General features: G+C 46.2%; 1 protein-coding gene across 2 annotated transcripts; it reads left to right on the top strand.

Annotated features, from left to right (window-relative positions):
- The first annotated feature begins 6,803 nt into the window (after nucleotides 1-6,803).
- Dact1 (dishevelled binding antagonist of beta catenin 1) lies at nucleotides 6,804-16,983 on the top strand. 2 transcript variants are annotated; one of them, XM_085697549.2, is made up of 4 exons: nucleotides 6,804-7,262; nucleotides 9,586-9,718; nucleotides 10,461-10,616; nucleotides 13,973-16,983. In XM_085697549.2, exons 1-4 carry the CDS (start codon nucleotides 6,939-6,941, stop codon nucleotides 15,793-15,795), a joined length of 2,436 nt encoding a protein of 811 aa, XP_085553675.2. In that variant the 5' UTR covers nucleotides 6,804-6,938; the 3' UTR covers nucleotides 15,796-16,983. The 2 variants fall into 2 exon arrangements, with proteins under 2 accessions (XP_085553675.2, XP_048271760.3); XM_048415803.3 differs by having other exon boundaries at nucleotides 6,810-7,262; nucleotides 14,084-16,983.
- Nucleotides 16,984-17,631: the final 648 nt, after the last annotated feature.

The raw sequence follows: 17,631 nt of genomic DNA, 5'->3' as shown, positions 1-17,631 counted from the left end.
GGGGCAGAGCCCGCCTAAGCCTCAGCCAGCAGTGTGAGTTTTTAGCCTCCCTCAGGTGATAATGGCATTCTGGGCTTTTCTACTGGGATTCCCCAGGCCCCCAAAGGGTCTTAATTAAAGTAGATGTGTCAGCCTTGGAGGCAAACACAGTCCCAGAACTCTACGTGGGAGCTTCTTTTGAGTTCTGGTTCCTTTCTGCTTGGCATCCAATTGTATCTTCATTTAAGAGTTTCTGCTTTGGTGGTTAAAGACTAGAGCCCCCCAGCGCACAGCATCTCTGTGACCACCTTCTCCAGGCTAGAATAGAAATGAGTGGAGCTAGCCCATTGCATCACGAGTGATGTGTTTTGTTTTGTTTTTTCCTGGGATGGTTCCAAGGAAAAGGCAATGCATAAACAAGTAAGGTAATTAATTTTTGGTTTATTTACACAATCGGTGGTATTTAGATGAGAATATTGAAACTGTTTCCTTATAGAGCAAGTGTCCTCCTTTATAAATTTCAAATATGGGTTTAAAGAGGGAATATTTGGGGCCCAGGACAGATGACCCACTGAGTAAACACCTGCTCTGCAATCATGAGGACCTGAGTTCGAGTCCCCAACACCCACACCCAAGACCATGACTGTTTGTAATCCCAGCCTTGATAGGGCAGAGGCAGGCAGATCCCTCGAGCCAGCCAATATTATAGCTAATGATCTACCCACTCAGCAAAAGACCCAGCCTCAAGATGGCAAGGCGGTGAGCAATAAAGGAAGCCTCTTGTAAATCTTCTGGCCTCCACATCTGTGCATGGGTACCCGAACATACATGTGCATGCATTATACAAAGGGAAAGATTTTTAAAATGAAAAAAATAAAAAACAAATATAATCTTCCGAGGCGGGAGTATTAATGTCAGAGTCCTTCCCTGACAAACTCGTGGCATTGGGCCCAATCCCAGTACTGAAAAACAAAATTCCCCTTTCTTAGAAAAAAAAAATTGAGCGTTATAAAAGCCAGGAATAATTTCTTGTGGGCAGAGGAAGTGGCTCAGTGGTGAAAATACTTGCCCAGTATATGCAAGGCCTTGGGTTTGATCCCCAGCACTGGAGGGGGAAAGGAAAGAAACAGTGATATATGTTTGTGATTTCATTTGGATATGATGTCTTAAATATATAATTTGAGACTATATCTGCTTTAATAATTAAAAAATTAGTTGATATACAATGACTGCTTATAGGATACAGTATGATAATTCAGCACATAATGTATGTAAAGTATGTCATGATCAGATCATGGTAACTGTCATATACATCGCCTCCAACGTTTATCACTTGGCTGTGCTGGGAACACGGTATTTTTTAAAGATTTATTTTATTTTTAAATACTACATGTGTGTGCATGCGAGTGCTTGTGCCTACAGAGGTCAGAAAAGAGCGTCATATCTCCTAGATTAGAGTTCTAGGTGGGTGTGAGCTGCCTGGTGTGGTGCTAGGATTCGAACTCGGGTCCTCTGGAAGAGCAGCCTTCTCCCTTACCTGCTGAGCTATCTCTCCTGTGCTGTGAACAGCTGAACATCCCTTCCACAGCTCTTCTAAGTTCTACTTCTTCGTGATTCGCGGTTTTTAAACTTCTACGTGTAAGTGTGAACATTTCACATTTGTCTTCCTGTCCTGACTCAGTTAATAAACCTTCCTGCTTCTACAAATGATAAAGATTTCATTCTTTTCCACTTTTGTCTCCAGCTTATGCCCCATTGTGTGCAAATACCACACTTGCTCTCCCCAGTCATCTGTTCAAAGCCAGAGTTGTTGCTGTATCTTGTCTCTTGTCAACAGTTCTGCAATAAAGACGAGACAGAAAGTATCTCCTTGACACGACACCCTTATTTCTTTTCCTTGGGGTTTATGTGCAGGAGTAGGATGACTTCTATTTATAGCTTGTGTTTTGAGGAATTTCCAGGCTGTTTTCCACAGTTACTCTACTAATTTAATATTCTCATCAACAGTGTTTCAGATTTCCTCTTAAGTAGTAATTGCACAATTATTTACTCACCATTTAATCAATGTCACTTCACTTTGCAGACTCAAAGCTCATGAAGCTGGAGCTGTGTCTTGCTTGCTTACCATTGTATCCTTGATGCTTGGTGTGTACTATGTACTCCATGACATCCACTGGGTAAGCAAATGCTTATTTAAAGAGGTGTAATCTAGGGCTAGAGAGATGGCTCAACCATCAAAGACACAGTTGATCTTGCAGTAGACCCAGGTTCAAGCCCCAGCACCCACATGGCAGCTTACAATCAACTTTAACTCCAGTCCCAGGGGATCCCATGCCCTCTTTTGGCCTCTGAAGACACTGCATGCATATGGTCACAGACATACAAGCGGGCAAAGCCACCACACACACAATGGAATCAGCTAAATCATACACACACATAAAAACCACAAAAACCATCTAATGATGATGGTCCATGTTTGTTTTTATCCTAGAGGGAGCTTGTTTATAAAATTTTGATGTTTTGCCTACATGTATATCTGTGAGGGTATCGGGTTCCCTGGAACTCAGCCACTAGAGTTTGCCTCTTAAAGAACCCCCTGTGGTTCCTTACAAAGGAATAGTCTGTGGATCTTAATATTAGACACCCCAAAACTTACCAGTTTTGTGAGATTGATCATTTTAAATAATTGGAGAACATTTTCGGCAGAACGAAGTGAGGACAGAAACAAACAAATGCAACCATTTAAGGAAGCTATCCAGATTTGCCTAAGCACGAGACGCTTTCTTGCTTCACAGTGGTAGAGCCAAGTTCTGGAGTATTCACACGCTTGGTCCGCTGCATCTGCTGTCTGCAAGGGTGACTGGTAGAAATGATAACTGGGATCCTGCGATCCAGGGTGAATGGCACATCAGGGCTTAGCATCGTGGGGCAGGTGAGTCTTGGACATACGAGTTTCTTCAGAGGTCACAGTGCTCTGGTACAGGGAAGCTTGAGTCTCCAAAAGAGTCAGCTTGAGCCTCTTCAACAGAAGTCTGGCAGTATGAACCTCTTTAGTACTAGCAGGCAGCTAAAAGCTAACCTTTTCTTCTAGGGGTGAGCTGTATTTGGTCATGTAGTCCAGAGGATGGAAGAGGCTGTTTCACAGTCTTTCAGACAACACGAGCATTGTCAGGAGGTTGGTGTCTGCCCCATCCTTCCTTATTCCTCTCTGCCTTCAAGAGACTTTTTTAATGTGTTCAGGGCCACGATGTTGCTCAGTTTTGCTACCAACTTTCCTTCTGGACGATCTTTTATTTCAATGTCGGCTTTCTTTCCTCTATGTGCTCACTGACGTCTCTGATGGTGGGGTCCAGCTCTAATTAGTCTGTATATGAAGTTTAATTCACTGTGACTCTTTCGGCACTAGACTCAAATAGGCTTTGATGTCTGGCTGGAGCTTTGATCCCAGACCCTCAAATGGTGGTCATCACCCAATCTCAAAGGATTGCACTTTACTTCCCCCCTCCCATCTGGAGGCAGCTCTCCTCAATTACATCATTTGTCTCTGTTTGGCCGTAAAAGCTGCAAGGCATCATTTGTTGCTTTGCTCTATAGCAAACCATGCAGCTAATGCTCCTACACTGTCTGCAGTAGAATATTCACTGCGGGATGAAGAAGTTGCGGAGTGATGCTCAGACTTTGATGGGGTGCTCTTAGGAACTGTTCTGTCCAACGCTGTAGCTTCAGACTGTGATGTAAGAACATTTTCCAGCCCTTGCTTAGAAAATATCTCCAAGCATAAACTACACAGTTGCAGCGTGTCCCACCAACAGGTTTTCTGGCTTTCCTGCTGTCCCTTTAGCTCACTCTCTAGATCCTTAAGAGAGAAGTTCATTCTGTCTTTAATGTCACACTCTCGGGGGGCTATAGCAGTGTTTCTGAGAAGAATAAGCCTCGCGGAGAGGAAAAGATCGAGTAGGGCTGAACACCACGTGAAAGAGAGACACAAGCAGTGCTGGTGGAGGAAGAAGTACCAGGGACTGCTTAAAAGAGAGGCAGGAAAAGTCAAAACCACAGTGGAATGGGAGACCTTGTTCGTCATGGAAGGGGGTTGTGGGTGATTACTGCCTCTCCCCCTTCCTGCCCCCCGCACAAACAAAACACAGAATCCAAGAATAAAGAAAACCCAGCAAACTAAACTAGAGAGGAAAATATTTGGCTGTTAGGTTCAGAAGAGAACAGGGGCAACCAGGCCAGTCACACTTAATCTGATGTCATTGGGAATTTTCCTGGAAAAACAATTACCACATTGAGCTCCTTGCTTCGAACTTCATTTGACAGCCCGAGTTTGTTTTAATTGGCATCTGAATGAACAGCATTGTTTATTAATGTGTAACGGATACTTTGGAAAGCACAGCCCCGAGTTTTCCTATCCACGACCACTTTATTGGCGGAATCCTCTGCATACATTAGTTTTAATATTTCAGCTCATTGGGAACACCTTTTCACGGAGATGGACAAGCTGCTATGACAAATGGCTCGCTTTGGACTAAAAAGCCGGCCCAAGGAGGCATTTGGTGGGGAGCAGGGGTGTGTGTGTGTGCTGGGGGGAGGTAGGAAGGTGAAGAAGTTTGGAGACAGGGTGACTTGTCTGTCAGTTGTAACAAGATTTATTAGCAGTGTGTAAAAACACGTTTCAGCCTCCCCCCCCCCCACCTTGGACTATATAAATATAGTTGTCAGTGTGTGACATAACACAGGCCACGATACGAGGGTCCACCCGGCCAGAAGGAGCCTAATTCAGAACTAGAAAGCAAGAGGTCTGTTTATAAATGAGTGAAACAATGGACTTGCCAGAGTGGCATTTGGCAAGTAAAGCCAAAACACTACTCTTGAAGTGTCTTCCTGAAACCAGGGAGCAGACCTAGCTCTTGTCTTACCGCGCTGTGCTTGGCACACAGTGGGCATAAACCATGTGTGACCTGTAGACTTTGTATGTGTGGGAACATCTGAATATGGTTCCATTTTTTTTAATATCATGCTAATTAGGAACCAAGGCTGTGGTCCCTTTCATGTCCGTGGGAGGTATGGTCGGGGACAAGGAGTGTACGTGGGTGGCAAGGGAGTGCTTGCTTCTGTTTGTGTCTTTGTTGGTAAAGGTCAACTTAATTCTGTTTGTTAGAGAGATTAAGTGGGTCCTATTAAGTTTAAAAGTATGCTAATAGAAAAACAATTTACAGGTAGCCTGCATCCTTCGGAGCCTCTCCTCCAGCACGAATCAGTTGCGTGCTCCTGGGCCTCGTACTAAGTGAGAATGCTGATGCCATGAAGGTATTAAAGCAGTCCCTGCCTTCAGGGGGCTTTTACGATGTAGCTGGAGAGAAGACACACAGTGAACACCTAAATACACAGACTGTGTGTGCCCAGAACCAGAACCAGATAAGAGCATGTCAGAAGGACCAAACACTCATGCTGTTAACCAGTTCAGAGCTGGGACATGAATCAACTGATCTTGGAAGATTAGACCACACTGGGGGTGGAGGGTTGAATTCTTTGCTGGAGCTTACTCCAGCTGGACAAAGGTGTAAAATTCTAAAATCATGACTTGAAATGTGTTCTTTCATATAACACTTTGTCTTAACTTCATCAAATTGTGACTTGCTAAATACAATTTTGGAGGTGCTTGGATGCATTGTTTTTTAAAGGGACACGTGGTATATAGCCCAATAAGTCAGCTAGTGGCATTTCCAGATACCCAGTGAGTGGCGTCCCAAGGACACACACAGGTCAAATCCCAAATGCTACTTCAGGGAAAATTTTTGTAAGTCTCCCTGGAGGGGGAAAAAAAACAACTGAGAGTGATAACTCTCTCCCTCTCTTTCTTACTTTTTTTTTTCTTTCTTTTTTCTTTGTTTTTCAAGAGAGGGTTTCTCTGTGTAGCCTTGCCTGTCCTGGAACTCGCTCAGTAGATCTGCCTGCTTCTGCCTCCCAAGTACTGGGATCAAGGGTGTGCGCCACCACGGCCCAGATGAGAGCAATAACTCTTAAGATTTACATTCTGGTCTACCACGTCTGTTAGCTCCATTTTACTATTGGGTAAATGGAGGCACAAAGAGAGGCCACTTATCTTCCTATTGGTGGATGAAACAGGATTCAGATGCAGACAGTTTGATTTACGAGGCAGGACTCTAGTAAACAGAGTCTAAGGAACAATAAAAGGCCAAACCCTAGGCGCTCACATGCCACGCCTCTTAAAGTCCAGGCTTTCATAAGACCTGATGGGGGCTGCTGCCCTTACAGCAGCATCATTGAAAATTTGCCTGATTTTCAATGCCTTCTACAGCAAAGCTTCCATTGAAAAACTAAAACAAACCAAAAAAGAGTTTAAGAACAATGTCCTTGCCTTATTTTTTTTTTCCAATTACAAATAGAGTTTAAAACAAAGACACCCTCCAAACCCAAATCCACAGAAATGGTGTTCGAGTACCCAGCCGACATTAGCTTGGGATGGCAAAACCCACATCCAAGGGAACGGATTCGGAGTGGGCACGTGAAGAAGGGGTTAAGTTGCAGAAAGTTGTCCCGGGAGCCCGAAGCCACGGCGCCCGCGGACCGGCCCTCGAGGTTGGCTGTAACAAGATGCCCGTCCCGCGCCCGCCACGGTCTCCGGAGATGGAGCCGAGCCAATCGGCGCCTAGGGGACCGCGGTGCCGTCGGACCGAAAAGGGGGCGCGGAGCCGGGGCGGAGCCGGGGCGGGGCGCAGGCGACCGCGGCGCCTGTCAGGAGCTGAGCGCCGCAAGCCGGCGGCTGGAGGGGTGGCGGGTGGCGGGGCCGGGCGTGACGTAGCGTGGCCGGGGCGTTATCAGCTGCGGGGCGGCAGACTGGAGCTGCGCGGGACGCGAGTGCTGGCGGCATGAGCGCTCGCCTGCGGTCCTAGCACGAGCTGCTGCGCCCGGGCTGGCCGGCCTTCGCCGGGGTCATGATGCCCGACGCAGCACGCGAGCCGGAGCCTCTGACCCCCGGCCGGGGCGCCGAGCCCGAGGGGCGCTGGCGCGAGAGGGGCGAGGCGGACACGGAGCGACAGCGCACCCGCGAGCGCCAGGAGGCCACGCTGGCGGGGCTGGCGGAGCTGGGCTACCTGCGGCAACGCCAGGAGCTGTTGGTGCGCGGCGCGCTGCGCTGCTCCGGGACCTCGGCGACTGTGGCGCCGCGCGCCGGGGAGCTGCGGGGGGACGCGGCGCAGCGCAGCCGTCTGGAGGAGAAGTTCCTGGAGGAGAACATCTTGCTGCTGCGGAGGCAGTTGGTAGGTGGTGGCCGGTGGCGAGATCGAAGGGTGGGCTGGTAGCCTCTGGTCGCGGAATCCCTGGCCGTGGCGCGACCTCCGCCTCGATTTTCCCTGACTCTGGTGTCGTGGATGCCCGGGGCGTGTGACTTCCACGCGTTCATGGAGGTTGCCTGCTTTGTGTCACCTGAGGAGCTGACGACCTCGCGCGGATGGCGGGGAGGGGTGGCAGCTCTTCCTTCCCTCCAGCGTTTGGAATTCTTGGAGTCCCTTGGTTCCAGCCTGAAAGTTAGGCTACTGCATGCCCCCTTCCTCAGAGGTTTGCGAGCCCCACTTAAACTGCCATTTCACCTTGTGGTCTCCCTAGTTACTCCCCCTCCCCTGGCGGGTGGACAAAAACGAGGAGGGAGTTTGTGGCTCGGCTAACTGTCCAACATTGAGTTTTACGGTTACAGCGAAGCTCCTGCTGGGAGCCGTGCCCCTTCCGGTACTCTCTCCCCTGCAAGTCTCTTTCTCCTGGTGCTTAGTTTTAAATAGAAGTCCTTTGTATAAGGCAGCTAAAACTAGATGCAAATACTGGCAATGAGCTTGCCCCCTCCTCTCGCATTTTATCCGGCCCGCCAGCTGTGCTTGGTGGTGGAGGTGGGAGAAGCGGGAACCTGCTCGCTGGGAGCATTTATCTTATTGGATTTCTGTCACTGTCTCAGTCATTCTGTGCAGTCTTCATTAACAAGGAAGGAAAAGAACTTTGGACCTTCGTGTGTTGAGAACAGCTTTTGACGCCGCCTCAAAATAATGGCGGCAGCTTTGTTTCAGTGACCTCAAAACGTAGTTTTGGAAACAGCAAGAAGATTAACCCACCCTGTTATATTAGACTACTTATGCTAGAAAATGATCCTCTGAAAGTGATGCTGGGGGTTGTCACGTGTTTTCTTGTATTGCCGGTTTTTAGATTGTGTATTTATTGAACATCAAAGCGTTTTTACTTAACTCATCTTTTAGCTGATGAAATTCAAATGTTAGCACGCAAGCATATGGCTTATGTCTCCCAGCTTTTAAAGTCATAGAACACGAGGAAGGACTGGCTATTTCTGTGTATCTATTTTGCAAGGATGTGTGCTGTGGTTTGTGCAATAGCTCTGTTTTGGCATTTTTACTATTTCTTTGGTGATAGAACAGAATTGTATGTACGTGAATTTGAGCCAGCTCTTTCTGGTTGTGGCTGGTCGTTTACTTTTTAGCGTTGTCTTGTACAATAGTGTCTTTTTTTGTCTTCGCGGATCTCAAGATTGTGCGTGGCGCATTCCTATTGTCCGCTTCAGGGGAGCAAGGCAGTGTGTCAGAAGAATTCCACTGCAGTCAGGGTTTACGGTGCTGTTTTCATTTGTAGACTTGGCATTCTTGATTTGAACCAGATGCCTTTTGCGTTCTTCTGCTTCTCTTGTAATAGGAAGCACTAGATGGCAGTGTGAGTTAGCACAACCAATCTGTCACCTTTGGAAACCCAAGCTGAGTTCAAATCTTGATGGGCTTTCCCTCGAGGGTTTTGGATTCTGCGAGCTCACATTATACTTGGCGCTGGCTATTAGTATTAATTTCTCTCTTTCAAAGGCCCTAAAACTGATTAAAACCCACTAAGCAACTAATAGAAAACAAAATTCTGTAGGCCATGACATTTGGCCAGAAAACCTTACCTAAGAAAGATTATAGTGTACTGTAGGAAATCTCTTACTCTGACTTCAAGAGCCTTTTCTTTAAACTGGCTGTACTCCAGATGATTCAAAGTCTGTACAAATTCCTTGCCCTTCCCTATTAAAAATCCACAGTTTGTATAAATTAGTAAAAGCCAAGAACAAGTCTTGTCCTTTCCTACAGTACTGGGCATTGAGCACAGAGGCTAGTGCACACCAGTCAAACTCTCTACCACTGAGCTACAACTCAGCCGTATAGAGTTTTTAAATTTTATTATTTGTGTTTGGTGTGTGCCAACGAGTGCAGCTGTGTGCTGCATCATTCCTGTTTTTCAGGAGTTGGTTCTCTCCTTCCAGTCTGGTTCAGGGGACTGAGTTCAGATCACCAGGCTTAAGCAGCAAGCATTTTTTTTTAACCCACTGAGTCAAGTGCTGCTGGCCTTATTTTAATGAACAAACTTTTCATCACCAAAAATTATGAGGAAGGTTTAAAGATAGGGCATGCTTGGCATTCTTGAAGTTTTGATTTCAGATTATCCAGTAGCGTTTGCTCTCGGAGGGCTCAGTGACTGTCTGGATGAGTGGCCTCTGTAGGCATTCTGGCTTTGTCACCCACCGTGCCCGTTCTCTTTCCCCTGCTTCTCCCCAATCAGAATTGCTTGAGAAGAAGAGATGCCGGTCTGCTGAGTCAGCTGCAGGAACTCGACAAACAGATAAGTGACCTGAGACTGGATGTTGGAAAGACGTCCGAAGAGCAACCGGACTCGGACAGCCGGCCTAGCTCAGGTGAGCCAGCAGGCGCCTCAGGGAACCGTCCTAGCAAGTAGCGATGGAGCTTGTTTCCAGTGTGAGAACATTTGAAAAGCAGCCTGCCATACAGTTGCTTGAGAGGGAAATAAATTCAGTCTACAACATTTTTAATAACGACATTGAGCTGCCCAATGTCCCCTGAGTCCAAAACCCACGAAGTTCTATTCAGATTTCTGGAGGAGCAAACAGATCTGCTTTGGAACCTGAGAGAGTCAGATCTGGGCTAGAAGATGAGTCACACTTCAGCTTCCTGAGATCACCGCAATTTCATCTTCTTCTTTTAAGCCATTTGGTTCCTAAGTCTCTTTTTCTCCTAAAGTTACTTATGTATTTCCTTCAGGTTTTTGGTAGCCCAGACTGACCACTCTTGTCTTCCTCAGCCTTCTGAGCCACCACACCCAGAGAACTTAGTTATTCCTTTTGAAACACTCCTGATGAAGGTGAGGTTCTGCCAGATTTACACACCTTTAAAAGTGGAAGATGAAGGGAACTTTGAACTATACCCAGAGTTATATAATTTTTGCCTTTTCTAAGGAATATTTGAAATAAAACCATATAACCAGGACCCTAAAATCTACAATGTATGTGAAACTCCCCAACAATCTCAATCAGAAACCAGCTTTTCTTTTCCTCGATGCTTTACCCTTTTGTCTTTTTAGACATAAATATGTATTATTGCTTAATATGATCTTAATTTCAACCGTCTTTTTACTTGTAGGGTTTTATGAGCTGAGTGATGGGGCTTCAGGATCCCTTTCTAATTCCTCTAACTCCGTGTTCAGTGAGTGTTTGTCCAGTTGCCATTCCAGTACCTGCTTCTGCAGCCCCTTGGAGGCAGCTTTGACTATCTCAGATGGTTGCCCCAAATCTGCAGGTAAGGATTTTTAGCACTGACAGAAATTTTAATTGGGAGAGGTCAGGGGTCTTTAAAATTATGTGGCTTCAGCGGCTTCCATGATAGGAAGACAGTTTGGTCAGTGTGCTGCATGCACTCAGTGCCACAGCTCCACACAGAGCCTGTATCTGATCTAGGTGAGTATCTAGACTAACCAACTCTTTGGGTGCCATTTGGCTTTATATTATGGAATTAGAAAGACACTTTGCCTTCAGAGGAATTGTCCCTATATTAGAGATATATACTCTGTTTCTTTGCTGTTTAACCCTTCCGTCTGTCCGTCCCTCCCTCCTTCTGTCCTTCTCTCATTCCCCTCATGCTGGTGATTGCATCCAGGTTCTTGCATATACTAAACACATACTATACAATCTAACAGACCCATTTTACATTTCTTTTTGTGTTTCTGGGGTACCCCTTGGCACACTACCCTGGGCTACATTTCTGGTCCTTTATTTTCTTTTGAAGACTGTTCTGGAACTCTTTTATTCTTTAAACTACACATTAAGTTACATATGCCCATCAGTCTAGCCAAGGACTGTTGATACTGGGAACAGTGGCCCCTCCATGTTTCTCAGAATACCCCACATGACAAAATTCCCCATAATCTGTATATTATAATTCACCCCAGGCTTTAGAGATAATCATGGTATTATTAGTGATGGAAGAATTTGTGATGCTCTACATACATTTATCTGTTTTGAATCCTCCTAACACTTTTCAGGGTGTAGTTGTTAACCTTTGGGTGTAGTTATGTATTAAGAAAATGAGGGGCTGGAGAGATGGTTCAGCAGTTAAGAGCACTTACTGCTTTTGCAGAGGACCTGGGTTCAGGTTCCAGCACGACCATCTGTAACCCTTGTTCTAAGGGATCTGATCCTCTTCTGACCTTTGCAGGCTCCTCTACACATGTGGTACATACACTCAGGCAGATACACAGAAAACTAAATATTAAAAAAGAAAATGAGGCCAAGTGAAGTCTTTTAAATGATTTGAGGCTATATATAGTTGGGCACGGCAGGATTCAAACTCAGGTCTAATTTACGCTGTCCCACCACTTCAAGAGAATTCAGAAATGGTTACATTCAACCATCTCATCTGATTAAAAAAATAAAATAAAAATGTGGCTTATCAGCCAGTTCTTGCCAGAAGCTCCTGCTTGCTGAATGGGTTGTCCCTGAGCTGGAACTCCCCCTCGTTCCTGCTATATTCTGGTATAGGAGAGCAGAGAAAATCTGAGGCTTAGAGCTGCTGGAGGAGCGGGGATTGCCGCTGCCCTCTATGGTTTTCATCTCAGTACAAGGCTGAATTTTCGAGTCCAGGCAAAACAAACATCACACTGAGCAGCTGAGGTTGCTAATTGGTCAAGCCTTTGCATTTGTACAGTGTGTGTTATCAGCAGCAATCAACCACTTGGGATGAGTACAGAGCCCTGTTATCTAGTATCTGGGCCTCAAGTTCATTACTAATTGCTCCCCATCACTCTGCAGATCTGGTTTCAGAGGGAAACTTTATAAACCCGTTAAAAGGCACTTTGGGCAGGTTTTCCTTGAAGACAGACTCCTAGCTCTTCCAACCGGCACATCATTGCATAATTGAGACAGTTGGGCTGGGCCTTGGGGACCATGTTATTCTACTCTAAGTCTAGAGAAAGGCAAATGGAGACTCATAGGCGAATGTGACTTTAAGACAAAAAAAAAAAGTGGATTTAAGGCGTCAGGGGAGAGATGATGGGAAACAATGTCAGCTAGGGAGGTCTCATTTTAGTTTTTTCCTGTCCTTTCTTTTCAGAGGTCTTTGTCCTTCCTTCTTTCTTAACTCCGGACTCCCCTGCCCTGTCCCTCTTCCTGCTGGGATTATAGGTGCACATCACCATGCTGAGCTTCCCTACTGTTAACAGGCTTTTATTAGCGGTTGAGACATGGCATTTTCATAAACAACAATAACAACAAAAATTATAAATTTTTGTTACAAATTATGTCATCCTTACAAATTATATCATCCTTGAGTCTATTTTTTTTGTTTTTTCCCCCAAGACTGCTAAAATTGAGGTCATAAAACTTTCCCCTAAACAGTTAACACAGAATCTTATACATAGCAAGTTCTCATTATTTAAACGAATAGATATAACAGAGAAAAACTTCTAATTTCCCTAACTGAAGGTCATAAAAAAATTTGTTATTATATTTTCCAAGCTAGAAACCAATATTTAACTAAGGGCTTTGTTTCATTGTATTCTGACATGTACATTTTTGAGATTGATGGAATTTCTCCTTAAAAAAAAGAATTTTATGTATATGAATATGCTTCCATGTATGTATGTGCAACACATGTATAGGTCAGAGGCCAGAAGAGGGAGGGCATCAGATCCTCTAGAGAGTCACGTAGATGCTGAAAACTGAATCCAGATTCTCTGAAAGAGCAGCAAATGCTCTTAACTGCTGAATCTTGTCTCTAGCCCCAAGGAATTTGTAAAACTGCTCAGTCTTTAAAAATCTTACCAAACATTCCTTATCTTATTAAAAGTATTGTTTTTAGTGTCACTCCTGAAGACACAGTGGATGTTAAATTTTATTAGCTGTTACTGTGATAAGATTGGGCACTGGAGAGCAGGCTACGGTTCAGTGCATAGAGCTCTTGCACTTCAGGTGTTCACAACTGCTTGTAACTCCAGCTTCAGAGTCTGATGGCGTCCTGTCATCTCTGTGGGCACCTGCACACATATACACTAACACACATGAGCATGCACACACACACACACACACACAACACACACTTAAAAATAAAAATAGTCCCTTAAAATATTTGAGGGGGCTGGAGAGATGGCTCAGTGGTTAAGAGCACTAACTGATCTCCCAGAGGAGCTGGTTCAATTCCCAGCATCCACATGACAGCTCACATCTATAGTACAGTTACTGGAAACAGAAGAGCGCGACCACCACTTTTCCTCACCGCAATGGAAGGGTACTGTTAGGATTTTGGTGTGCCTCACTTCAGAGATTCTTTACATATCTTAAAAACTACACTGGTTTATGTCATTACTGTTGCTAAGGTTCATGAAGTATTTCCTTTCATTATTCAGTAGTTTCAAGGCATTATCCGTGGCTTATATTTTTTGTTAAAGGCATGATACATATTTTTGTCAAAGTTCTTGGATATTTTTTGCCTTCATTCAGTAACCAATGACCTTCATGTAAACTTGTAGAAGAGCTAGTGTGGAGTATTTCCCAATCCTTTGATACTCTCTCTCCACCTGTAAGTTTCTCTAGTGACATTCGGCCAGAGTCAGGCTGGTGCTAGCGGTTCATTTCTTCAGTGTACCTTTACATGTTTTTCAGATCTCATAGGATGGTTGGAATGTAAAGGCGGCCACTGTGAAGACCAGGCCTCCGGGGCAATTTGCAGTTCCCCCTCCACACCACAATTTAATTCCCTTGATGTCATTGCAGATGTGAATCCTAAATACCAGTGTGATCTGGTGTCTAAAAACGGGAATGATGTATATCGATATCCCAGTCCACTTCATGCCGTGGCTGTGCAGAGCCCAATGTTTCTCCTTTGTCTGACGGGCAGCTCTCTGAGGGAAGAGGAGGGGCTTGGGAACCACGCCAGTGACATTTGCCTCGGATCTGAACTGAACGCCCCCAAAGCTGATAGCTCCTTGCCATCTCCAAGCAGTTTGTGGTCGACTTCCCATTCTTCTTCATCCAGTAAGAAAATGGATGGCTACATTCTGAGCCTGGTCCAGAAAAAAACACACCCTGTAAGGACCAATAAACCTAGAACGAGTGTGAACGCTGACCCAACCAAGGGGCTTTTGAGGAACGGAAGTGTGTGTGTCAGGGTCCCTGGTGTTGTCGTTCCACAAGGCAGTGGTGTGAACCTTAAGAATACGAAACAGATGTGTTTGCCCTCTGGGGGAATAGCCTCTTTGGAAACAGGGCCATTCTCCCCACCTAAGCAGAGGTCAAAAGACTCAAAGGCGGAGCCGTTGGAAAGCAAGAGGTTGGCTCTGCCGGAGGCGGCCATCGAACCTCCAAGCAAGCATCTGCCCAAAACCGCCAAGGCAGCCTCTCAAGAGCTCGCAAGGTGTCCGGCGGGGCTGGGTGAGTCCCCGAAGGAAAGCGGCCAGGTCTCAGCTGTTTCTCCTAAAGCCAGTCCCGGCAGAGGCCCCGTCGCCCTGGTAGAGAACAAAGCTCCGCAGCCCCAGAAGAAGATGCCGCAAAAGGGCGGCCTCCAGGTTCTGCCCGCGGTGGACCGGCCGCCCTTGGACTTCAAAAGCGAGGGCTCGTCTCAGAGCCTCGAAGAAGGGCATCTGGTGAAAGCTCAGTTCATCCCAGGGCAGCAGGCGGGCGCCAGGCCTCACCGTGCACACAGGAACCCGGGCGTCGCGAGGAGCGCCACCTTGAAGGCTCGCGGCCCCGCGGCCCCGGAGCACGGCCTGCCCACCGTTCGGGAGAAAACGCGGGCGGCGGGCAAGAAGTGCCGCTTCCCCGACGACTCGGATACAAACAGGAAACTCAGGAAGGCCTCCTCCAAGGGCCGGCGCGGTGGGCCACCCGACGCGGGCCTTCCAGGCAGGGCCCTGGGCGCTGGCGGCCATCGGGCGGGCGGCAGGGCGCACGCGCACGGACGGGAGCCGGTGGTGGCCAAACCGAAGCACAAGCGAACCGACTACCGCCGGTGGAAGTCGTCGGCCGAGGTCTCCTACGAGGAGGCCCTGCGGCGGGCGCGGCGGGCCCGCAGGGAGCACGCGGGCGCCTACCCGGTGGCCGTGGCGCTGCCCTACCCCAGCCCCTACGCCTACGTGGCCAGCGACTCAGAGTACTCGGCCGAGTGCGAGTCGCTCTTCCACTCGACCGTGGTGGACACCAGCGAGGACGAGCAGAGCAACTACACCACCAACTGCTTCGGCGACAGCGAGTCCAGCGTGAGCGAGGGCGAGTTCGTGGGCGAGAGCACCACCACCAGCGACTCCGAGGAGAGCGGGGGTTTAATCTGGTCCCAGTTTGTCCAGACTCTCCCACTTCAGACGGTCACCGCCCCGGACCTCCACACCTGTCCCACAAAAACCTTTGTCAAGATCAAGGCATCGCACAACCTCAAGAAGAAGATCCTCCGCTTCCGCTCGGGCTCTTTGAAACTGATGACGACCGTTTGAGTGCTCCTTCTCCTGACCCCTACGTCTCTGGAAAAGAAAGTGATGTCTTAATATTTGTGTCATACTTAAATGGGATACTTACCTTTAGTTAGGATAAGCCCACGATAAATTATGTATGGACGCTAGTGCCTTTGATGGAAGGTGAAGGATGTATCGCTAGTTGGAAGTAAATAATAAGGTCTTAATGGTGGTGATAGTGAATGAATTTTGATTATCAACTTTTTTATTTTTTTATGTTTTGGTTTATATTGTCCGGGCGCCTGCAAAATACAGGCTTTTGATGTTCAGGTTTTATTTGGATGAAACCTTTTGTTTCCAAGGGCCGTGGATGGAATTTTTTAAGACATGGACTTGCTTCTTGATTCTTTAGGGCTGTGTCCCTGAAAGGGCTTTCCAGTTGATGGGCATTGCATTGAATTGTATAGAGTACGTAGCAAAAAATGGTCATTGCTTTCGGTAAATTTTTTGATATAGTCAACTCTTCTCAGAGGACTCCGCATCCCATTTTCTTCTCAGAAGTGTGCTTTTTATTGGATTTAGAACTTGTAGACCAGACTGTGAACCTGGAGGTGGCAATCAGGGTAGGGAGACCAACAGTACCTTAAGAAGATTCACAAAAAACCTTTGCCGTATGTAGTGCCCCAGCCTTTGTTACAGTAACCCTCTCTTGGGCCATGTATCCAGAAGTTTTTGATGCCTTTCTCTCCGCTCCTGGCTTGTAGCCAGTACAACCGTTTGTCCCTTAGAGGGCTTGCCTTGGTGATAAAATGTTGGTCCTTTGGTGCAAAGACATTTACCCTTAATGGGCATGACTCTAAGCCCATAATTGCTCGCCGAGCACGGTGCCACCTAAACTCTGGCCTAAATATTAGTGCATTCCAGGCCCCATTGGACCACTGACTTATTTGGAAGGGCTTTAAATTTTTTTGAAAGCTTTTGGTAAACAGTATTGTGTAAAATAGCCTTTTTAAAGTACCAATATATGCATGTTTTGTGCATGAATAGTAGTTGTTTGGATTCCTGTTTTGATATTCTTGTTGTTGAGTTACTGTATGATATAAACAGTATGTGTTTTTATATATATCATTGTGTAAATTTAATATAACACTATATGCTGTACTAAATGATTTGTTTTATTGCTGTTAACTTTGTTATTTGTTATAAAAACCAGATGTTTACACCTATAAATCTTGTGCTGGCTGTTGCTGTTATTGTTGAGATTTATATTAGCCTTGTTCCAGCAGTACAGCATTATTTGCTATAATTGAGATAGGTTTTTACTGTGCTTAGGCTAGCGAATGGGCGGATTTTGAAAAGCAAACCACTTTAAAAATATTTTTATTAGGTTTATGTTATTTTATTTTATGTGAGTATTTTGCCTGCATGTATGGATGTGGAGCATGTGTGTGGCTGGTGTCTGTGGGGGTCAGAAGAGGGCGCTAGATCCCATGGACTGGAGTTATAGATGGTTGTAAACTATTCTGTAAGTGCTGGGAATTGAACCTGGGCCCTTTGCAAGAGCAACAAGTGCTTGTAAGCAGTGAGCATCTCTCCAACCACCCTCCCACCAATAAACAATAGATAAAGTTTAGGTAGTTTAAAAGTTAAGGTAGATCTTGTTATCTGTCTTTTCTCCTCCCCCGTTCTTGTCTCTATTTTTTCCTGAGACAGGGTCTCACAGTAGCCCCCTTGGGCCTGAGTTCTCGCAGTTCTGCTTCCTAAGTCACTTGAGTGAATGCTGGAATTACAGATGTGCACAGATGACTTAGAGGAAGTTTCGGAAAGAATCCACTCGCAAGTTTTTAAACATAGAAAGTTGAAAGGACAATACAGTAA

This window comes from Myodes glareolus, chromosome 11 (genome assembly GCF_982192425.1).
Source record: "Myodes glareolus chromosome 11, mMyoGla1.1, whole genome shotgun sequence".
Taxonomy (NCBI): Eukaryota; Metazoa; Chordata; class Mammalia; order Rodentia; family Cricetidae; genus Myodes; species Myodes glareolus.
The sequence above is the reverse complement of the archived record's forward strand: the minus strand, read 5'-3'. Positions and strand labels throughout refer to the sequence as shown.

What these genes read in the sequence shown, in the direction of transcription:
- Dact1 (XM_085697549.2), top strand. Translation starts at nt 6,939, where the DNA reads ATGATGCCCGACGCAGCACGCGAGCCGGAGCCTCTGACCCCCGGCCGG. An exon ending in TGCTGCTGCGGAGGCAGTTG is followed by an intron (nt 7,263 to 9,585) that starts GTAGGTGGTGGC and finishes CTCCCCAATCAG; the next exon opens with AATTGCTTGAGAAGAAGAGA. An exon ending in GGACAGCCGGCCTAGCTCAG is followed by an intron (nt 9,719 to 10,460) that starts GTGAGCCAGCAG and finishes TTTTACTTGTAG; the next exon opens with GGTTTTATGAGCTGAGTGAT.